Below are 25,534 nucleotides of genomic sequence, written 5' to 3'. Positions count from 1 at the left end.
CTAAACATAGAATGGCTAACTCATCTCAGTTTGTCTGGGCCTTTTCCAATTGTAGCGTTGAAAATCCTGTGTCATGGGAAATTCTTCAATTCCAGACAAACAGGGATAGTTGATCATCCTAACTGACCACCAATTAATGACTATTTCCTTCAACTCCCAAAGCATTTTAGAATAGTTTGGGAATTTATAATAAAAGCTCATTCCAAATTTTAAAATTTCAGAATTGGCTTTATTTTCATCTTTGCTTTCAAATGTGATACTCCCATTCAATGACCCATAAAATACATTTGTACTTTTTTACTGTTACAAGTATAGTAGTTAAAAAAGTACTTCCTATTAAAAAAAAAACCCACATATTTATTTACATAGAATGTTTTTATAAAAATCTAACTGGAAAATATTTAATGACAAAGACATGCATTAACAGTCCTTCAAAATAAAATGTAAACAATTTATAAGATTGTTAAATTAATATCCACCTTTGAGATATGTATTTTTAAGGTCCATGGAATTTATGTATTAATTTCAAAAGTAAATTTTTAGGGACAAGATTGTTAAACCTGAGCAGTATGCAACAACAACAACAAAATGTCTTTATATCTACACAAGGCAGTATCTGATGTTTACTATCAAAATAGTAACAAACCTCAAGATACTTGTATTATTATTTCTGACAACTACTTGCTAGTATTATGGGGTTTTTATTTCAGAATCCTACAGTCTTAATAAAGCAAAGTTAAATATTATGTTTTATAAAAACATTTTCAACCAATTTCATATGATGGGTAAATGTTTTTGTAATCTCCACTTAATAAGCACAATAAAATTTTTGAGATGAAGAGAAAAGTGAAGCTCTATCAAATGAAAAAAATACACAGGGTACTCAGGTTATATTGCACATACGTAGATATATACTCATTCACACATTATGAAAATTAGTTGTATTAAAAATAAATTTTAGTAGAAAAATTATAGGTGTTAACCTATGTAATATATAAACTATGAAAAGCTTTAAAAATAATTTCTCAAGTTTTTACTTAAATTAGTAATACCCAATTCTCAATCAAGAATAATATTAATGCATCTATAGCTAAATCTTTCTTCCTAAAACAGTGTGTTTACTACATATAAATGACAGCCATGACAAACTATTCTAAACTCACATAAATGTTGTAGTCTATAGAATTACTCATTGCTACAAGTAGTAAAAGAAATACTTGTAATGACTGAAAGCATGTTTCCCCATGGTGAGAAAAAAAAAGTCTCATATACTACTATTTTTACCTACAGGTGGGAAGGGGAATGGAAGGAATTCACTATACATATTCTTACCAGGACTAAGGCCAAGTTCTCGCATTAAATCGGGGTTACAAGCACAGAATCTATGTGAGAACTTTGTTATGAGAGTTTCAAGATACTCCCCACGCTCTTCAGGGGCATGGATATGACGAAAAAATTCTCTCAGTGCATTAGGCAAAAACTGATTTCTAAAATTATGCAACGTTACAAGGTCATCCAAGACATCTCTCCTAGTGGAAAAAGAAAAAGATATAGCTTTAGTCAACAGTTCTCTACTAAAAAAATGATAAGGACTCATAAGTTATATTTTTGGATGAAAATACTTTATTATTGATTCTCAGATCAGCTAATCCTACAAAGTATATATAATCCTTAAAATTAAAAAATCTAACTCTGATTATTTGAGACATTAAATAATTTTTAAATTTTCTGTGAATAGGTTATAACAAAGTAAGGTGAAACTAGTAATTCTAATTACAAAATGAAGAAAAAATTTTTGCAATATTAAAAGGGGCGGCTTCTTTTCGTGTGTGTGTGTGTGTGTGTGTGTGTGTGTGTGTGTATTTTGGCTAAATTCAAACAGCAACAGAATTCTTTATATTTTTTAACTATGAAAATAATAACAGTTTTCACTTTTCACAGCAATCCACACCACCAGAGTTAACAACTATTTATGTAGACTTTAAAAAATGTCAACATATAGTATATATTTTTCTAGTATTTGCTTTTCTCATTTCATCCGGTATATTATGAACAGCTTTCTATATCTTTACACACAGATCTAAGTCATTCTTTTTAATGATTCATCAGTACCTCATCTTATGGAGGTAACAATTCTACTTATATACATTTGGGTTATTTACAATTATATAAATATTTTTGTAAGTGTATGTGTGTACATGTGTGTATAAATATTTGTATATGTGTACACTTTTTTTTATCAATGACAATCTAATATATAGTCATCCTTTGTTTACGCTTCAATTCTTGCTGAGCTCAACCATGATTATATGATCATAATCTTTAATTTCTACCAATTGTTTATGGCAGGGATAGACAAATTATAGCTAGTGAGCCAAATATGGCCCACTACCTATTTTTGTAAATAAAATTTTATTAGAACACAGCCATACTTTGTTTACATACTGTTTGTCTGCTTTCAGACTACAATGGCAGTTATAAATAGCTGTGAGAAAAATTTTTCAACTAGATGACCGCTATATGGTATAGTTTTAAAAGTAAAGCTTAACTCATTAAAAGCATTATCTAATTCATTTCTGATGAAAACTCAAAATTTTTTTTTCTTTTTACCTTTCATCAAGATAGATTCTCAGTTTTTTCCAATTTAGTGTTCTTGTACAGAAGATAAACTTTGCTATTTCCTTTGGTGAATCATCTAGGATACCCTTGGACATAAAGTAGTTCACTCCCTAAGGCAGAAAGACAAGTCTACATAAATAAAGTCAGTCTTTATTTATAAATTTTATCAATTAGGTGATAGCGGAACAATAGCCATAAATTCTTTCCAGCATAAATAGACTTTTTATAGCTTTAACATGCAAAATACAAGCTAGAACTTGAGCTGAAAATATTACATGTGGTTGAGAGTTTACATGCAATGAAAAGTAGGAAATTCAAAGTTAAGACTCCTAAAGTCACCCTAATTCAATTTTCTGGCTCATGTCAGTTAAAACTAAGTATACAGAAATATGGCTTATATGGTGATGGTGGTTGGGGGCCAAGGGAAACTACTATGCAGACTTTAAAATAAGCCTTGAAACAAACACTTCCACTGCCTAATAGAAAACAAGATTTCTTAGACATATTCTAATACACTATTCAAGGAAAAAGCTTGAGAAAAAATGATTCTCCTAATCAAAGATCAACAATTTTATTCTGTAAAGAAAGATAATTAAATTATTTGGCTTAAAGTAGGCACAGTTCCAGGTGGGTTTATTGTCTGTACACACTTTGGCTTTAACGTGTAGCATTGCTACGTTACACAAGAATTTAGCTTCAACATATAGTGAGGCAAAATATAAGACAAAACAATTGCAATGTTTTATAATAGGATTTATCTTTGAATTTCCTTTTCCCTGCATGCAAAGTTTTCCAGAGAAGCATTATCCACAGTTTGTACCTATTTCCAGATTTAAATCAACAACAACAAAACATCAACAAAAAAATTGAACAATGAAACCAATGTTTTCTCATGTATATGGAGGTCACATTCAAATAAATACCTTATGTGGATTTGAATGTGCAGTTATTGAAATAAAAGGCAGGTGTGTTTATTTCAACTCGTAGTTATCCAGATACATGCGTTCCCATGAATACTTATGTCTGGATAATAGCACACTGTGTGCAGTTAATTAGTAGAGAAAATGATGTATTATATACACGCAACGTAGTGTTTTCACACATAAATTCCTTCAGCATTTCTTCCCTTTTACAAACACATATAGTATTCAGAAATATTGCAACCATTAAGAATTTAAAAAGTTGGGAGAATTTTTATGACACACTCTTCAGATAAAAAAGTGTCATAAAATTTTTGTATTAAAAAATTAAAAAGCAGTTTGGTACCATGAGGTAATGCCTTTGAAAGGTTATAATTATCGGTAAATTGTAATTCAAAGATAAGATTTTTTAATATAAAACTAATTTTATGAGCCATGAGGAAAATATCCTAATGACAATGTTATCAGTTTCTCATGTGAATTTTAATAGCACAAAAGCAGTGCTAAAGCACTGGATTAAAAAATGTGTCTAAGAAGAACAGAATGTGAAAACATGAAACTTTCTGGTCAACTCAAATGTAAGCAGTATTTCAGACTGCATCCTGGATACAAGGCTAGGAAATACAACATGGTCAAGATGGAAAGCCAAAGAATTTGTCTGGAATAAGGCTCTCAGCAATTGTCTGAGGGGGTAGGAACTAAAGAAAGAGTAATGCTTGTTCCATCCTTTCCTCCATTAGTTTGAATAATCGAGAGTTGACTGTATGTTTTAATTCATCTACTTAGTAAAAACTGTCTTTTGATTTTTTCCAAAATTCCTCCATTTGAGAGAATAACAAAATTTCAGAAGTATTTGCAGTGCTTAATTTGAATCTAAGCTAGTCAAACCACAAGGAATGTCAACTAATTATTTAATAAGTTCTTTATTTATGCTTACCTATAGGTCAATACTTAAGAGATGCAAAACTAATTATAATCAATTTTTAGAATTATACAAAATATTAAAAAACCTAAATGATCCATTAAATAGTACATAATTCCCTAATCATGATATATGTCTTTTAATATCATTTGATGCTCCTTAGTTACAAAATAGCATTGGTATTTGCCTCATGTAAGCATCCTAAAAATATGTTGTTGATAATTTTCATTTTTAAGGAATACAAGTTTTAAAAATTTAATCTCTCACCTAACTCGAAGTCTCCAAAATCAATCATATACAGAGGTGTAAGCAAGAACACAAACAGCTTTAAACCCAATCCTGAAAATGAGGGACATAGCTTGAAATAAGCCAACTCTGTTGGCTTTATGAGAAAAGGAGGTATCAGTTTTCAAGCCTGGGATTTCTCTGGAAAGGAAGATTACTTCAGAAGGGCTATCAAAGTGACGGGTCAAGGGGTATGAAATAGGAAAAGGCATGAGATCAGATTATAATTTTCTTCAATAACCAAGCTGCAACCATCCAAATTCTTATCTTGTTATGTAACTGATGAACTACAAAAGAAAACACAATATGAGATTGACTAAATAACTACATTTGTTTACTATATGGTATACATATTTTTACAAAATTTTAATATAGTGGTTTTTTTTAAGATTTTATTTGACAGAGAGACACAGCGAGAGAGGGAACATAAGCAGAGGGAGTGAGAGAGAGAGAGAAACAGGCTTCCCACCGAGCAGAGAGCTGGATGCAGGGCTTGATCCCAGGACCCCAGGATCATGACCCAAGGCGAAGGCAGACTCTTAATGATTGAGCCACCCAGGTGCCCCAAATATAATTTTAAAAGAATGGTACAGAGAGATCGCTACATCACAAAGCATGTTACTAATCAGGACTAGAGCTCTCAGCAGAGTGAGAGTATGCATGTGGTGTCTCATAGACAAAGGAAATCATGAACATTAGTATTAGTCTATACTAACATAGTTTCCAGAAAAAAAACAGAAGGCAGTAGCTCACTATTGGTCACATAATTCACTACAAAAGTGTCAGATTATGGATGTCACATTTTGTGGGGTATATTGACAAACTAGAATTTATCTGGATAAAGGAAATCAGGACCTCATAAAATTGTTGAAGGGTATAGAATCCCTGTTAGATAAAGAAGAGTTGAAGGATGTACTGATATTAGGCCTAAAGAAGATACTTAAGAAGTTTAAGATTTTGAGACATCTGAAAGCTTTTATCATAAGGAAAAAGAACATTGTATGTGGTTTTAGTGAAGATCTTAAGCTGATGAAAAGTAAAGAACTTCTTTCCAGAATAATGCACATACACATTTTTTAAATATACATTAAATGCCTGAAGCCCATCTAAGGACTCCAAGTTGGGAATCCCTATTCTAGATGCAGGAGTATGGCTACTGAGTGTCCGTAATACAAAGGGAGGTTAGTGCTATATAAGGAAGACCACACTTGGAATTATAGCTGAGCTGTTCAGGGCCAGTGGTTTGTCATTTGCTTGATTCAATTTTTTTTTTTTTTTTTTTTTTTACATTCCAAAATAAGCTTAAGCTTCAAATTATTACTACTTAGTTTAGTTTGATTGCTTAATCTGTATACATTTTAACTCCATTATGCAAACTCTACACTGTTCAACTTGTAGAATTATCTGGATTCTTAGTTATGGTGTAGTTCCTCCTCTTTCACATGGCAATAATTCTATGACATTTTTGTCATATAACTTATAAACTTATATAACATATAAATCATGATGGTGCCAGTCCTATAATGAATTGGCTCCATAGCATAAAGGGAAGCTTTGTCATCTGGAAGAAGACAATTGACCAAAATGGATTTTATTTAAAAAAAAAGTTTTATTTATTTATTTAAGATTTTATTTATTTATCTAGAGAGAGAGAGAGGGAGCACAAGCAGGGGGAGTGGCAGATGGAGGAAGGAGCAGGCGTCCCACTGAGCAAGGAGCCCCACTGAGCAAGGAGCCCCGGGTGGACTTGATCCTACTGGGATCATGACCCGAGTCAAAGGCAGACACCTAATCAACTAAGCCACCAAGGCATTCCTATAAAAAAAGTTTTATTTTTATTTTTAATTTTTTTCAATAGTTTTAAAGGAAAGTTACAGTGGGATAAATGAAAGTCATATCATGAAAATAGATTGGCTATAAACATTAAGATTCATATTTCTCTGGAAAATCATAAAAGTAAATAATATTCATATTAAAAATTCAAAATTCCTTACTAATGTGAGAGAGAGAGTGAGAGAGCATTTGCCTGAGCAGGGGTGGGGCAGAGAGAAAATCTTAAGCAAGCTCTATGCTCAGTGCATACTAGGGGCTTGATCTCACAATCCTGAGATCATGACCTGAGCCAAAATCAAGAGTCAGATGCTTAACCAACTGAGTCAGAGAACAGAGAAAAGAGATATTCTTATAACCATAAATATTAATTTGGAAAAAAATCCAAAAATTTAAAATCTACTCTATAACTTGACAAATGTGTCAATCTTTCTTGCTGCTAACAGGATTGGTGCTCCAGTAATGTAATTTTTTTTCAGATATATTTTTTTGCTATTAATTATTTTTATTAACATGTAATGTATTATTTGCCCCAGAGATACAGGTCTGTGAATTGTCAGGCTTACACATTTCACAGCACTCACCATATCACATTACCTCCCCAATGTCCATAACCCAACCACTCTCTCAAAACCCCTTCTCCCCCGAGCAACCCTCAGTTTGTTTTGTGAGATCAAGAGCCTCTTATGGTTTTTCTCCCTCTCGATCCCATCTTGTTTCATTTTTTCCTTCTTTACCCTCCAACCCCCACACCCTGCCTCTCAAATTCCTCATATCAGGGAGATCATATGATAATTGTCTTTCTCTGATTCACTTATTTTGCTAGGAGCTGGTTCTTTGAAAGAATTAATAAGGTTGATAAATCCCTGGCCAGACTTCTCAAAAAGAAAACAGAAAGGACCCAAATAAACAAAATCATGAATGAAAGAGGAGAGATGACAACCAACACCAAAGAAATACAAATTAAGAACACATTATGAGCAACTATACACCAGCAAATCTGACAATCTGGAAGAAATGGATGGATTCCTCAAGATATATAAACAAACCGAACCAGGAAGAAATAGAAAACCTGAACAGACCCATAACCAGTAAGGAGATTGAAGCAGTCACCAAAAATCAAGAGCCCAGGACCAGACAGCTGCCCAGGGGAATTCTACCAAATATTTAAAGAAGAATTAATACCTATTCTCCTGAAACTGTTCCAAAAAATAGAAACGGAAGGAAAACTTCCAAACTCATTTTATAAGGTCAGCATTACCTTGGTGCCCAAACCAGACAAAGACCCCACCAAAAAGGAGAATTACAGACCAATATCCCTGATGAACACAGATGCAAAAATTCTCACCAAAATACTAGCCAATAGGATCCAACAATACATTAAAAGGATTATTCACCATGACCAAGTGGGATTTATTCCTGGGCTGCACGGTCAGTTCAATATCCACAAATCAGTCAATGTTAAACAATACATTAATAAAAGAAAGAACAAGAACCATATGATACTCTCAATAGATGCTGAAAAAGCATTTGACAAAGTACAGCATCCTTTCCTGATCAAAACTCTTCGAAGTGTAGGGATAGAGGGTATATACCTCAATATCATCAAAGCCATCTATGAAAAACCCACAACGAATATCATTCTCAATGGTAAAAAACTGAGAGTTTTTCCCCTAAGATCAGGAACATGGTAAGGATGTCCACTATCATTACTGCTACTCAACACAGTACTAGAAGTCCTAGCTTTAGCAATCAGACAAAAAGAAATTAAAGACATCCAGATTGGCAAAGAAGAAGTCAAACTATCACTCTTTGCAGATGATATGATACTATATGTGGAAAACCCAAAAGACTCCACTTCAAGTCTTCTAGAACTTGTACAGGAATTCAGTAAAGTGTCAGGATATGAAATCAATGCACACAAATCAGTTGCATTTCAAGTATTTCAGTAGTTCATTGGAAGGAAAAAATCACTGTGGGACAGGGCATTTAGATAAGTTTTCCTGGAATACCTACTTTAATGGAGTGGTTTAAATAGCTCAAAATGAGGGGAACACTGGAGATGAAAATTTTAGTCAATGTTATATTATATGAGCAAAAGCATTATAAGATAAAAAAATCAGGCCATTTTCAGGAAAATAGGGGAACTATCTTGGGTTTGAGAGCCAAGTCTGGAAGTAGACTGTAGCAGAAATAGCACTGAATTTTAAGGTAAGGAGTTTATCTTCTCCCTCATATGTAACTGAAAGCCTTATATGATGAAGCAATGGCCTGCAATATAAATTTGACAGTATTATAAAGAGAAATAATAAAAGGGAAACTAGACAGTAAGCTACTACAGATGTTCGGGCTTAAAGCAACACAAATGCAAAGGAAATAATCTATCCTAAAAACATATGAAAAAACCCACATATGCTATGTATGTATATGAAAATATGATGTGAGAGCATATATTATTATCATGGTGGTTATCAAGTCAAGGAATAATGAAAAGTGAAAGATAAGGTTAACTGATGTTTCTGGCTTAGACAAAAAGGGAAATGACTGATGGGGGAAAACTCAGGTTAAGAGGGTGTTGATTTAAACAAAACAGTAATGAGTTTGGACTTCAAAATGTTACCTTCGGATGATGACAGGTAAAACTACAAAGGCGAAATAGGCATCTGATAGTGTAATAAGACATAAAGAAAAAAGTGAGAGTTGAAAGTACAAACTAAGGATACTGAATAATAAGAATCAGTAAAGGAGGAGGCAGAGATGGAAGAAAGCAGAGACAGAATAATGTTCCAGAGGCTAAAAGTCTTTGAAATGTAAAGAAAAGGGTATACAATGCAATTCCTAGTATAATTGAAAGTATAATTACCTAGTATAATTAGAAGAGGGACCAAATCATGGTTCTGTGATTTTGTGAACATAATTTACTCAAACTTTCCAAACCTTATTAGTTTCTTAATCAGTAAAAATCTTATTTAAGTGGCTACTGTGAAGATATGAGAGTGTCTAGCATAGAACATGGCTAATATCCTTTTTCCTTTAGGTAGCTCAAGGAGATGAAAATGAGAAATAAGGCAGTAGATTTGGTGACTGGGAGAAAAGAAAATAGTGCCTTTCAAGGGGTCTCTTTCCATAGAGTGATGGGGGCTCAAGGCTAAGAAGAAAGCTAAGGAATGAGCTCATGGTAAGGAAACTGATAGCCCAGTTACTTGAAAAATTTATTAGTACAAAGGAGGAAAAAAAATATTAAAGAACACTGAAGGTCAAAGAGAGAAACAACTGTTTTTTCAAGACAATTCTGACCCATGCATATCAGAAGATGCAAAAAAGAGAATCAACAGGGAGAGGAAAAGATTGGCAAAGAAACAATAAGAGATAATGAAAGCGGCAAGGTAGAGAAAAGGGGAGCAGGAGAAAGACTGAAAATACAAGTGGAACCAAAACTCACCATGCTCTGGCCTAGGTCCAAACACTTCCCACTGTAGGCAAGGAGAGAGCCTGCAGAGGACTGACCTGAGGGACAGAGCAGCCCATAAGCAGAGTACACTAGTACTCACCAAAGATATTTCCCGAAGCACCAGATCCTGGAGAGTATTTGACTTCCTTTTCATAGTCATTACTCTCAGGAGCAAGAAACATAAATGGCCTTCCAAACACAAAGACAGAGACCTAGACAAAATGCTAAGATGGAGAAATTCATCCCAAAAGAAAGAACAAGAAAAAGTCATGGCCAGAGATCTAAGTGAATAAGACAAGTAATATGCCTGATCCAGACTTTAAAGCAATAATCATAAGGATACTAGCTGGGCTTGAGAAACACATAGAAGACACCAAGGGAGTCTCTTGATGCAGGGATAAAAGAGCTTAAAACCAATCAGACCAAAATGAAAAATGCAATAACCGAGATTTGAAACTGATTGGATGCAATGGCCATAAGGATGGAAGAAGCAGAGTAACCAATTAAGTGATAGAGAAGATAGAATTATTAGAAAGTAATGAAACCAATAAAGAGAGGGAAGGAAAAATCTTGGATCATGAATGTAGACTTAAGGAGTTGGTAATGCTTTCTGAGACCGGAGGAGAGGACATTAGAGCTGGTTCAGAGACAGGCATATTAAGAAACTGATAAAGGCAGAAAACAGAACATATTGGTTTTCTTCTTAGGGTGCATAAACCATCTAGAAATAGTTGGAAAAGAGCTGAATTGGATCCCACGTGAAGTGGTAAAGATTTCTATCAACAATGGGAATCTACTAGGAATAAATTCCTCTTCCCTGTTCTTTAATTTCACATATGATACACTGGGAATCTACTAGGAATAAACTCCTACTAGAAGGAGTGCCAAGCAAGTAGGGGGATGTTAATGTAATTCATCCCATCTCATTTTTTTTGTTTGATTTGATAGAACAGATGTTTACAATAATTAAAAAAATTAAGAAATTTTGTACAGTAGACTCCATAGAGTGTGTTATTAAAAACTTAGGCAAATGACAGCCTCAAGACTTACAGAATCAAATTACAGTGGTGAACTGTTTTGATGTAATTTGTTTAGGAGGCAAATAAATAATTCAAGAAATCATGAACAGATAGTTTACACCAATATTAAGAAGGAATTTAGAATCAAGAAAAAAAATGTGTTGGATAAAGAAGATGTGGTGTGTATATACACAATGGAATATTATTCAGCCATCAAAAAATGGAATCTTACCATCTGCAAGGACATGGATGGACCTAGAGGGTATTATGCTAAGCGAAGTAAGTAATTTGGAGGAAGACAATTATCATATGATTTCACTCATATGTAGAATTCAAGAAACAGAATAGAGGATCATAAGGGAAGGGTGGAAAAAATAAAGTAAGAAGAAATCAGAGAGGGAGACAAACCGTAAGAGATACTTAACTACAGGAAACAAATTGAGGGCTTCTGGAGGTGAGGGGATATTGGGTGATGGACATTAAGGAGGGCACGTGACATAATGAAAATTGGGTGTTATATACAACTTATGAATCATTAAATTACCTCTGAAACTAATAATACACTGTATGATACTTAATTGAACTTAAAAAATAAAAAGAAAAATATGTTAGGTATTAGTCATCTTTTTTTTTATTATTTTAAGAACAGCTCTTTGCACACAATTCATGTTTTAAGATCCTTCTATGTTTCATTCCTTCTATTACATCAATACCCACATTTTCTCTCCCCTTTTAATAAAGTCTTGTTTTTTTTTAATTCAAATCATTATTATCCATTATTATCTGGTGTGGTTCAGAAGCAAAAGTCTACCATACATATATTCAGGATCAGAAATTGTACAGGTAACGGAGTGAATTCTACAAAAACAGCTATGCAAAACCAAATAAAAAAGAACCAGCTGTTGTTGCAAACCTAAAACTGACTTTAAAAATACACATTCTTTTTTTTTTTTTAATTAAAAAACAAAACAAAACAAACACTGACCACTTGTACTGAAAGTATTGGCTACTGGCACAGAGAGTTGGTAGAAACATTATGTAGCAGTCTGTATCAATAACAGAAATCACTCCAAAAACAAAACTGGTGATATCTTTGTTTTCCTAGAGAACAGCATAATATAGATATTTAGAAAAAAACTCACTTTAACTAAATTTGTTCCAATTTGCTTTTGTATACAATGTAAAATCCAGAACCACGATCACTATTTTTCAGGTAACAAACAGATCATTAGAGCATTACATAATAGAAAGCAAACTGGACACCACATTTTTAAAGGACATTTGAAGACTTTTAAAATAACAATCTTTAAATTTTAACAATAAATATTTGTAAAATAAAATATATATAAAATAACTATGTTATTTTATATATAAATACATAGTTCAATCTAGATTTCTTTTCTTTCAATGAGAAGAGATATAATAATATTCAAATATGTATTGCAGCCACAGTGAAATGAACAATTGAAATGTCATCTTTTCACATTAAAAATAATGTAAAAATTAAGAGACACAAAAAATATTATGGATATTTATTTTAGTAAAAAATAGCACAATAGAGAGAAGTCAGCCTTTTATAGGTTAAATGGAGTAATCCTATTGTCTTGTTTGAAAATAGTACTGATAGTGATATTATTTCTTCTTTTTTATAGTGCTTTCAGCATCACTTAAGCAAGATGCAAAATCTATTAATTTTTGTTCAGTTGGCAGTTCTCACTCTCCCTATTTAATCAGAGAATATGTATTCTATAGTTAAGGGAAAAAAACACATAGAACTTGAACAGGTGAAATCCATATGGGGGGATATATATATATATATATATATATATATAGTGCAAAATTAAATTAAATTAAATTAACACCTTGCTTTTTAGTTGCAGCAAAGTAAATGCAGAAGATTACTTAACAAGCAAGTTAAGACTAAGCATGGAAGTTTTTGTTCTGTCATTCCATTTCGTTCTACCCACAAACTTTTGCAGGGTTTTCATCTGTAAGTTTTCATACCACTTTCCTCTGCTGTAACAATGACCTTCAGCATAAACTTTAGAAATAACACATATTGCTTTTTTCATGTTAATTTAAGCTGTTCATGCATAGTGCAACTGTTATTCCTAACCTAGTCACTAGAGTCCAAGACTAAAGTAAAAACTATGCCAAGGTTTTTAAAGTTGTTCTATATAGAGAGACTACACAATTGACAAGAAAAGTGTTCCTCTTATTGAGGTGCCTACAGGTAGGCTATTTATTCAGTGGAAGCCTCTGTGTGACTTAGTTATAATTAAGGGAAAGGACATCATGACAATTGGGACAGAAATGTTAAGATGATTTTGATGTCAGTTTGAAATATGAACAGCAGATTCCAGTCTTGTCTGTTCCCTAGGAAGAACAGAGAGCACACACCGTCCATCCATGCTTATGTGGGAGAAGTGACAGTTGAGACAAGACAGTGCTGATATACTGCAGTCAATTCCTTTTTCTTCTTTTTTTTTTTTGTGTGAAATTAATAGATTATATTTGTTAGAGCAGTTTCAGTTTTGCAATGTGAACAAAAGTATAGACAGTTCCCATCTTGGCTCCACCCCTCAATTTGCCCACCCCATCCAGTTTCCCTAGTATAAGCATCTTGCATTGGTGCATTGGTCACCCAATTCCTTCTTATACCATTACTGAAAGTGGTCAGAATGAGACATTCTCGAGGATAATGAAGAATCATATTGTTCAGTTTTAAGTATGAAATATGGAATAAAATCAACTTATTTACAGACCCTGTTTGAAGTGGCAAGGATTTCAGCTTTCCAAAACAATTTATGGGTGTTTTTTTTTTCCCATACATCAGAGTGTACAATGTTGATGAACTGCTAAGAATAATCATACATACACCCTAAATTATTTCTAGCCAGAAGATGTTAATGGGAAATCTCACACAAAGGAGGGATAGTTCAAAAATCTAAAGAAAAATGAAAATTCTTCAAATGGAATCCAGGGGAAATGGAGAAATGTAAGACAGATTATTGTGCTTCTTTTTTCATAGGCAAGAAAGCAATGACATCAGACAAAAAATCACATGAAAGTCATATCTAGGTTTTAAATAACAAATAAAAGTTAGTTCCTATTAATTAGTTTTAATAGACTCAATCAGAAAAAGCATCACACTTTGAGTTCTAATAGTCCCCAAAAGTGTCACTCTGCTGACTAGGATAGATCAATAAGATGAAGAACATGATGTTAATTTTTAATGATAAATTACTACTATTAATATTATTGATAAGTTGCTGGTAGCTAAAGTAAGTTACTTGGAAAGGCCCCTACTTCTCTAAACTGTCTATAATTTGGAAAAAGAAAGCATTCTAGTCAAAATCTGGAAATAAAACTCTATTAGGTGGAGGTACAATTAATAATTCAAACTAATGAGAAAATGACATATTTGAATACAATACTGGCTAATTTAGAATTCCTGCTTAATAAAAATCACATGCAAATAGATTTAAGTGACCAACTTCACTTTGATAAATAAAAATTTTCTCATATTACCTAGATTCTAACATGTACATTTATAAATATAGTTTGACATCCCTGAAACAATTTTGAAATAAACAACATTAAGAAAAAACTCCAAGTCTTCAAGGAAGACAAACAGAGAAGCAAGCTGGAATTTAAACAGTAGTTTAAATAACTGCCAGCACATGTGTACACTTCTTCATGTAATTACAGTATCTGTTCATCCTACCTATATTCAGACACGACGCAGGTTTTAATCTGAACGTAATTTTGGACGCCTAATTACTGTTTAAAATGTCCTTAAAAAGATTAAACTAAGCATCACCACTAACACAAAAAGTTACTGTATATGCAAAACAGTGTTCATCACATGCTAGAAAATGAAATTAAAGGTAAAGGGTATCATCATTCAAAGCTAGCAGATGTTGGTGTGACTGATACATACATTATGAAGGAACATTACTCAGGTGTCAAATATATTTATCTACTAGGACCCAAAAGTTAAGGGAGGATGAACCCCAAGGCCTACAGCAATGTTTGGCTCTTCATAGTTTAAGTTGTCATAGTTGTACCTCTAGTATAAATATAAAACTACATTTTGGGAAGCACTTAGAGGCACTAACCATTTAGCATACACTATTTAATATTCACAGTAACATACTGTATATCATAAATATTATTGTCTTCATTTTATCGATGGGGAAACTGAAGCCCAGAGGTTAAATAATTTACATGGTCTAAGTCATATAATTAGTAAGTGGAGAGATACTTAATAAATATTTGCTGAATGAATGTTTGAATCTGTATAAAGCCTCCAGGTGGCTTTCAAGAGAAGCTATCGACTTTTAAGAATTTATAATTAAACTAAGGGGTTAAAAAAGAACAGAACATAACCACAACAAAAACTTGTGAGTTGGGTCAAAACCAGCATACTTTGAAATGCCTCAAATTATAAACTGTCAAAACTTGGGAGTCCCTAGTACAAATAATAAAAAGCAAGAGGTCATGATATCTTTACTTGCTAAAGGCCAAAGTGGTTCACAAAGATCTTAACATTTTTATTATAAAGAAGGCATCTTCAAAATATTTATGACATGAAAGAAAATGTTATATAATATTAGGAATAAATGTATACTACAGTTAATTGGTAATACATTTGCATTAATGCAGTTTTTCCTTTAGATTTTCATATTTCAAAGGCTGCAGTTAGGAGCACCTGGATGGCTCAGTCATTAAGCATCTGCCTTTGGCTCAGGTCATGATCCCAGAGTCTTTGGATCTAGCCCTGAAGACCCTGGGATTGAGTCCCACATTGGGCTCCCTGCTCAGCGGGAAGCCTGCTTCTCCCTCGCTCACTCCCCCTTGGTTGTGTACTCTCTCTCAATGTCTCTCTCTGTCAAATTAATAAATAAAGTATTTTTTAAAAAGTTGCAATTAATTTGATGGATGCAGTACAAACGATGACATCCAAGAACTGAGGAAATATTATTTTTTAGATTTCTGATAAAGAATTCATCTTTTAGAGTGAGATTCACTGTGGTATCGGTATTCACAATTGCTACATTCAGACAAGATGTGTAGGACAAGATGTGTTCTACACAAAATGACTGGACACAAGATGGGTCCAATTTTGGACATTAAAATTGAGAACTTAGGTCTAGAAAGTGTCAAGTTTCACTGAAACTGGTCACAGCAGGTAACAAAGAATATGGATGTATTAAGATGGTCAGGATACTGCAAGGAAATAAAAGGTAAACAAATTTTTATTTGAACTGTACTTAAAATATTAATACAATATTGTAAATTCACCAGGTACAGGCATCTAAATTTGCAACAAAAGAAAAATTCAAGCAAAAAAAATTTTTTTGCTCATTCCAGCACTGCACATTTTAAAATTTGTAGCATGGTTGCTGTGGTGCTAAATATTTTACCTTTATTCTTTCTTCTAGTTGAAAGTCCTAGATTAATACATTGTCTACTAATTTCTGTTTATATTTACCCTAGATAATTCACACTAAATGAGGTAACAGTATCTCCTATGACGTACTAGGGGAAAAACAAAAGCAAAATGCATCAGCTGGTTTGACTGATGAATAAGCTATAGAATATTCTAGGTCTGAATCTCTTGTTCAATTATATTAAGATGAAAGAGGGCCTGGGAAATTTGCTTCCCTTTGAAGCTTCTAAAGGGTTTACCCTAAGTCCACATACTTCTGTGGACTCATCGTATACCACATACTGGAATGATTCAGTGACAAGCAAAGGGGAGGGTAGTCAAGATCTATTATGGTCAGGGCAGTGTGTAAAATAAAGTTGACCTGAAAGACACAGGATAAAGTTACCTACTTAAATGTAAAATTAACACATGATGGATCAGATTAAAAAGAGATAAGATATATCCATCTATACATACCATATACATGCATGTTGCCCTCAAAAAAAGTGAATGGCCTCCAGTTTAGTATGACCTGACTCATCATAACAAGACTGAAAATATTAAATTATGTAGCCAGAGGGTAATATTCAGTGTTTGAGAGGCACAGTTTTCCACTTTGACTCTAACACAAATCAAGAGAAAGGGTTTTGCCAATTAACTTGAATATTTTAGCTTTCTTGGGTAAATAATTCCAATAGAGAAAGCTTTTCAAGCTATATACAGTGACGGACTCCTCTCCGTGTCAACTAGTTCCCTTGCTCTGACTAGATTCTCATCAGCAAATTGGGGATAAAATTAATTTGCTAATAAAAATTAGCACTGTTTATTCTTATAAAAATAATTTGTGTTCAGGATTACGTATCAAATTCTTAATGAGTCCATGTAATGATGATGATGATGATGCATTAGGATGCTCTTGATTGCAAACAACAGGAACCCCTATTCAAAAGAGTAAAGGGATTTACTTTCCTATACAATAAGAAATTTCAAAGTATTTTGGCTCCAAGGTTGTTAGGCTCATGGACCCAATTCTTTCTTCCTATTTGCCTATGTTAATAGCGCTCATGGCTGCAAAATGGATGCATCTGTTCCTATCATTATACACTCATACATTAGTCCCAGAAGTATACACATGTATACACATGTACAGGTATGTACACATATACACAGATATGGTATTACCTTCTTCTGTCTCTTTTTTGAAACTTAAAATTTTCTTTGCACATGTTTCTTCCAATCTTACAGGTCAGAATTAGACAGCATGGACGCCAAGCCAAGAGGAATAATATTATCATGATTACCCTGGAATAATCTGTGTACAACTCCTGAGGCTGGGAATGGAGCTATCCTTTCAGCTGCCTGAAGTTCTTTACCTAGTAGTAGTCTACGTGAGTATCTGAGTATCTGAGTAGTCTAAGTGACATGATTTAAACCCTGTCCATACAGGTCTATGTGATTTTTTTTTAATTCCTTTTATGATAGGATATAGTGATATTAGAAAGACCTTGAAGACATCTCCTGAGTTCCACTTCTATCCTTCTGTTTTCCCCACTTTGTGGGAAAACTATTTTCCGCTGATAATTAGGCTTCATTACTTCAACCACAGCTTAATTACCGACCCTTATCCTTTTTTTTTTTTTTTTTGTCAGTTTTGATCAGTGGCAGGAGGACCTATAACCGCAAGTAGGTAGTCTCAGCAACCAATTTGAATTTTTGTGCCACTTATCAATAGTCCTCCTTTGGGTACTAAGGCTTCGAAGCCAGTAGAGCCCAGAAATAAAAGCAGAAAAACAAATTCAGTAAGTGGCCCACTAGTGAAACTCATGCTGCAGATGCTTGGGCCTGCCTCAAAGCCATTTCACTCCTTTCACTGCTTTAGCATCTTAGCCACAGTTGCTAAATCATGGTAACTCTAAACCAATTAGTAATTCCATCTATTCTGTTCTCAATAGGTCTAGGAATGTTCATGTGATTCAGTATGTCCATTAGAAATCAGGAGAAGTACATGAAAGGCTCCTGATTTTTCTTCCTAATAAGCATAAGAAATTCGAGGAGAGTTTCTTTGTTTTGCCCCCATCTTTGTGATGAGGATACTTTCATACAAGATGTGATATTTTGAGTGGTGGTGGCCAACTTACTATCAAAAGAAAGCAGAAGTCAACAACACACCTTGAGAGTCTGTGAGGAGATCTGTCTATCACTGAAATAACTCTCGGATACCCACATATGGGTCTCTTTGGAGGTAAATATACGTGGTTAAGCCATTATTAAACTGTCTTGGTTTGTTCCAGCCAAAACACCCTATGTGATACATACTGGAGAAAGTGGGCAGTATATGTGCCAAACTTAAAAGCATCCTAGTGGCCTATCAGCCTTTGCTGAAAAATGTGTTGCAAGAGCTAGAGTTAGTATAGAGAATGAGATATCAAGGGTGTAATGATAAATTATCTGTGTAAATTATTTGATATAAATGCCTGTATCAATGTCTAAAAGTAATTATTTGAATTCAATATTCCTATCAGGTTTGTTGTCTTACCCTTATTTTACAAAGTAACATTTTCTGTAACATATTAGATGACAATCAAAATACAGAACATAGATAAATCTCTCAGTCTTTCAAGGCACAACTCTTAGTTTTAATTTTTTTGTTTTATAATACTATCAGACAAAAGGATAGAGAACAAATACAAATTCATAGACTTTCAAAAGAAAAAAGATTACCCGTAAAATAGGCATCAGATAACTGTCAGTGAACAAGAGGGTATTCAAGCTAGGTGTCTATCCATTTAGGTACATATACTTATTTACACATAGTAAGATGCAGATAATCTACAGTAGCATATAGCAGAATGTGTCCCCTGGAATGTTACTTTACTAAAGGGAAAAAACAAGAAAAAGATACTGTCAAATAAATTTAACAATATGTCAAATAAATTTGGATACTACTACATATAACACATACTCACAATGTGCAACGATGTATTAAAGACTTGGAAAAGTCATTCATTAAATAAGCCCACTAATCATAACCTATCATGGTCAAATTTATTAGACTTGGGAACTCCTTTGACTATGTTATTTAACCTGTGGAATAATTATTCAAAAGAATACATTTGGAAAATGCTTATCTGTATTCTGATTACACCAATCAGGGCTTTCTATGTCTAGGAATAAAAATAAAAGTTATTTTTCATTACTGTTGCTGTTCTATGAGGTAATGGTAATAAACATTTTGCTGTTGTATACTGGAGCAAAAAGTCAGTAAGATTTAATATCTGAGTATAAACTCCTGAGTTCCTTTTAAAAATGGAAAACTACAAATTTCTCATTTATATTTTAGCTGGTCCAACAACAAAAAGAATACATTATTATGAAAATAAATTGCATATGCATTTCCACCTAAAATATATACACAGGTTCAATTTAAAATGTTTCTTGTAACAGATTCTAACCCACATCAATCTAATAATTATGCAGAAAATTATATGCATGCATGTGGGTCTTCCTCTATGAAGGCAAGAAAACTGTGTTTATATAATAGTTAAGACTGTTTTTAACTGATCCCAATGGGAATATTATTATTATTATTTTTAAAGATTTATTTATTTATTTGAGAGAAACAGAGTACGTGAGTGTGGTTGGTGGTAGGGCAGAGGAAGATTCTCCAGAAGACTCCCGTTGAGGGGCTCGATCCCACAGAGCCTGAGATCGTGACCTGAGCTAAAACCAAGAGTCCAATGCTCAACTGACTTAGCCACCCAGGTCTCCTGAGAATATTATTTAAAAAAAAATTTTAAACATATTTACATAAACAAAAGTACAACCTATAATGTATTGAAATTAAACCATGTTTGCTCCTCAATTTTTCGGACTCGAAATTTAAAAATAACTAGATCAAGAAAAATGTTTCATACCAAATGGAGCTCAAGGAATATAGCTAATTGGTTGAGAGCATAAATTATTTTATTATAATACTGCTAGCAAAATAAAATCAACACACGTAACTTGTACATGCAGGGGAAATACAGCCTAATGTAAACAGATGGTTTTTAGCACATTCCTCTACTAGAATGTGGTCACCTGCCACAAAGTACACAAGCTCATGCACAAGATCAAGACTTTACATACAGCTGAGATCACAGGTCATGCAGATAACAACAGCGTGCTAGATAATCGTACCACAAACTGGGCGGATGTTCTCCCCCACCCCATGAGCCACTGCCAGCAGTTGCTGTGGAGTTTGGTTACCCATATCCGTGACATGAACGATGTCCTTTGGAGAATCTTGTTCCCTGTGGCTGTAAGTATTCTTATTTTTATAATACTTTAATGATGCTTGCTATCAAAATGATAAGTACAGAACTAGAGATTATGGAAAAGTAGACTTTTTATAATACTGAACAATTAAACACATCTTATATCAGGTGCTTACAATAAACACTTATATTTACACATATCATCAAAACTAATTTACTTCTCAGGCTTAAATGAACCCAAAACAACACATCTGACGATACTGCTCCAATTAGAGGGGAAAAATATTAACCTCCAAATAAAAAGTACTTCCTGATTTCTAGCACTCAAAAAACTTAACAAGAGTCATTCTAAGACCTGGCTAAAGTATGACTCATACAGATTTAGTTTTATATAAAAACATCTATTAGGATAACTCTTTTAATTACATGATTTTAATTCTGAAGGCTTGACTTGGATAAACAACCAAGTGACACTATTTATGTTAGTCAACAAAATATAGAATATAGTCGTTGAAAGTACTTTCCCTCATTTCTCTGCATCTACAAGTGTATTTATCTCAATGTCCTTCTTTGCCTATTTATAACCTAGGTGCATTCTGCTAAAGATAGGATTCTATTTTGTTATCAGGTAATACCTGCTAAGCTACTGATGTTCATAAAAGGATAGAATCAGAATTCTGGAACCACAAGTCAAAGGTTCAGCTCTATGCCTCTTGAGAGCTCCTTTCAGAGACTGAATTCAACTTTCTGGAATGCTCCAGAATATCTTTAAGTCAAGCAAGGGAGTGAAGAAAAAGAAAATACAGCCAACTCTCAATAACAATGGAAGGTAGGATGGTTAAGTAAAATCTGAAGATCTAAAAATCTTATTTTAGTTAATAACTTCAATCCCCTCTCTTAGCAAACATTTGACTTAAAAAAACTTTAAAAAGTATTGTTAGATAAAAAGAGGTCTTTTAATTTTACCTTTCTTCTCTGTCCACTCCTCCAAACACAGTAGAGGAGGTGTAACAAGAATTCTATAATCTGATATGTGTAGCTGCAAAGATGGAAACACATTTTGACATCTAGCTTTTTCAACTTAGAGATTTAAAACTATCCATATCATATTCTAGTAAATGAGGGTCTATCTATGGTTTCATCTTTGCATAAAAATGATGGCTTTATAATCTGTTTTAAAAATTGGTACTGCTTTAGCAAGGAATGACTACTTACCATAATTAATACCAGCAGTTACATCCAACTTTTCTGACTTTATAAATATACCAGTACTTACCAAGTTATACTTTCCTTAGAATGTACCAAGTTATTACTTTCCTTAGAATGTAACATTGCAAGTGATATGAATTAAAGATGACAGTTCTACTCATTATCAGTAGAATTCATGACAGGAACCAGAATGCCTTAATAAATTGGGCATAATAAGACTGAAGCTTGCAACAGCTGCCTTTCCTTACATATCGAAAGTAAAATACTGTACTATTCTGCCAAGATTCTCCAGTAAGCATCATTTCACTAACTTAAGAGAGTGATACGATATATGTATCTTACTATAAAGTTTGTCATATGAACTGTTTTAACTAGCTGCAAGTAATGTCAAATGCTAGCAAAGAGAATAACGAAGTCTTTGAAATCATGTCATTCTTCAAATATGTTAAGTAGAAGAATATCTTGTACAGAGTAGCTATGCCATAGTGCAAAATCAAAAAGTGACATGCTCACTGTTGCTACATATTTAGAAGGAACAGAACTTGGATTTGACAAAAAATAAAGTAAAAACAAGTGTCTTTTATGATAAAATGCAGCAGAAAAAAATTTACAATCAAGGGATAAGTTATAAAACCTAAATTTATGACAGTTTATCTATTCATCTGCCTTCCAAATTAACTATCAGTACTCTATTCAATCTGAATGTCAAAACTCTTATTAAACAGTAGAGAGATAACAGATTTCTTAATTTAAATATGTATATTAGGCTCTATAAAATATAGATTTTGTTATATTTGTGGTGCTAAGACTTAATTGATAATGGATGGTGTTTCAGTAAAGCTTTGCAATGGTGTTATATTTTTTATTTGTATACAAGGAGAAGTTAAGAAATCGTATTTAATAAGTAAAAATCAATTTTTAAAATGTCATTTGTATTATATGCATATTTATAAAATCAGTATTTGTACAATATTCAAATATTTTACATGGGAGAAACAGGTTTTTTTATTATAATATAGCTAAAGTTAAGATACTCTAAAGAACTTGATATATTTTGCAGATATATGCATACATTTGTATATACATGCATATATTTGATATATTTGCATAATTTACATAGTCCTTTAATACCTCTACAACAAATAAAAAAAAGTTGGTTTTTGAAAATTAAATCAAAATAATTGCCAGTTAAATTTTTCCACAGAAAAATATTCAACTATAAGTAGTAGTTCTGAGGGCTGTATAAGTTGTTAGATTTCTAAAAATAAGCCTAGTAGACATTTATACATTTCTGAGGAAAAAAGAAAAAAACAGCATTTCTGAGAATCTGTACTTTCCAGGATATATATTAAAGCAAGAATGGGGGGAAAATCAGTGAAAGCATGGTCTTCATATTTTGATATTTTGATAAAATTATTCAATTTTATGCCAATCTATAAGCAGTTTCTATGGCAACAGGGACTGTTAAAGGCATTAAGAAGACAACATTTTGATGTGTCACAAATGAACAATGTCCTTTGTGATTGTCTCTGATAAAAATAGCCTTGCTACTAAATAGAAAAATAAAACAGGAAGAAAATGCTGCAGATAAAATCTGATATACATTCTGTGCTCTCCACATATAATGCAGTCATATTGTAATCAGGTCCAGCAGAGGACTGCATATATGTCACGGAAGCTGCCACACAACATGAGCAGGTAGAAAGATTTAAAATGTGAGTTGATAAGGTAAAGAGAAATGACTATGTTACATAGCATTAACTTTACTTAGTGGACTTCTCAGTCATTTCCTCATTGAACAGGAATATTCAATGACCTGTTACTTTACTTGCAAGTTTATTATATGGGAAAGCTGCAGTAAGATCATAATAAAGTTCAACTCTTCCAAATACGCAAGTTCTTCACTTACCTCCTCTGGGTTAGCATTAAAGGTAAGGCTGCCTTCATCCAGCTGCATATACAATTTTCTGAAAGAAAATCCTAGAGGTGGGTTCTTATTATAAATGGAACAGTGACCCCAAGTGGATTTACACAACCTGTAAAAGATAAAATCAAACAAGAAGACATTACTATATTTAATTTCCTAAGTTAAATATGTATACTCATGATAAAATAGTAACATGAAATTTATAGCTCAAAAGCTGAAAATGTTTAATGCTGTACTTGTTTTTTATTTGTTTACTAGAGTATGATTGACAAATGCCTTCAAATTAGCAATTCTGATAGTACTTAATAAACATGAGTTAAAGATTAATAATACTCATGAGCACTATTTGAAATTAAATAGAAACTACTACTAATAATAGCAATGATAGTTATTTATTTAAAACATTTACCCAGTGCTTATTAGATGTCAGGCACTATTTAAAACATTATACGAGTATTAACTTGCTTAATTTTTACAGCAATGTTATGTTGGTGCTAAAGATAAAGAAACACAGACACAACAAAAGATAAAAAAGTTGACTTGAACCCAAGAAGTCTTACTCCAGAGCTAGAAATCTTAATCAAGAAGCTAAATAGGATTAAGTTACTATGATCTATTGCAAAGTAAAGTTGAATGAGGGTAAAGATTGTTAGGTTGGGGGGAGAACTTTGTTGTTGTTGTTTTTTTTTAACAATATATATATTGATAACAGGCAAAATAAACATAGAAAGTACAATGCTATTAACTTTAGTACATACATCAAAAGCTGGGTATGACATTAAGCGTACCTGCTTTTAAGATGCTGCTTCAGAACACTTTTTTGTTTGTTTATTTTAACATCACAGTGATACATGATTGTTTAAAAATTCTAGGAAACCTAAAATGCTAATAGTTTATAGCAAAACATACTATTTTTGCAGTTTGGGATAGTCATGTCCAACTCTTGTACAAAGGCATTAGCTACTGGTTATTATTTGAATGCTTAAGTTTTATCTTATTTTATCTTATTGCAATGCCTAGAAATTCTGGGTCATTAGACTATAGATTATTAAATCTTAAAAGTACATTACTCTAGAGATATAGAATACTGTAATTATATTTTAGTGCACTTTTAATGACACTATCTCAAAATTTTCTGATTTTTGTGTGTTCAAAACACCTACTTACAGTGATAGATATTAAAATAGTTATCATTTTCTGATAGTCATTCTTGATTTTGACTCAAATTTCATGTTACACACATACAATGTGTAGGGCAACAAGAAAAAGTTACTGTCTCAGCCTGTAACATCAAAAACTGTGAGCACAGTGAGTAAAATATGTAATTTAATGACAATATCTTAATAGTTATTTATGTCCTTGCATTATTTTTACCAACCAAATGAAATCCATGATTTCGAGTTTAGTGAGTTTTAGTGAGTTTAGGAGCTTGTTTAGAAAATTGTCAATATTTTAGCAGAAGCTTTAGTCCTATAGGTTTTGACTTTTATTACTGAGTGATGTGAAAATAGAACCTGTCAACATTAATAAATGTTTCACACATCTAAAGCTAAAATAAAAACTAAGCTGGCCTTAAATTTCAAATAGAAACACTTTACCACTAAGAAAAAAAAAAAAAACAAGTGTCATAAAAATAGGCATAATTATGTGGTAAAAATAAAG

General features: G+C 32.8%; 1 protein-coding gene across 2 annotated transcripts in view; it reads right to left on the bottom strand.

The window, feature by feature from the left end:
• Nucleotides 1-25,534, bottom strand: part of FBXO8 (F-box protein 8) — a 56,919-nt gene that overhangs the window by 7,767 nt on the left and 23,618 nt on the right. For both annotated transcript variants that reach the window (XM_059177555.1, XM_059177545.1), the window contains 3 exons: nt 23,855-23,981; nt 2,611-2,729; nt 1,333-1,529 (listed from right to left, as the gene is read on the bottom strand). In XM_059177555.1, the coding sequence (XP_059033538.1) occupies nt 1,333-1,529; nt 2,611-2,729; nt 23,855-23,981 (443 nt within the window). The remainder of the gene's footprint in view (nt 1-1,332; nt 1,530-2,610; nt 2,730-23,854; nt 23,982-25,534) is intronic.

The sequence above is a fragment of the Mustela lutreola genome, chromosome 1, assembly GCF_030435805.1.
Source record: "Mustela lutreola isolate mMusLut2 chromosome 1, mMusLut2.pri, whole genome shotgun sequence".
Classification (NCBI taxonomy): domain Eukaryota; kingdom Metazoa; phylum Chordata; class Mammalia; order Carnivora; family Mustelidae; genus Mustela; species Mustela lutreola.
Note: the sequence above shows the minus strand (reverse complement) of the source record. Positions and strands in the feature narration are given on the sequence as shown.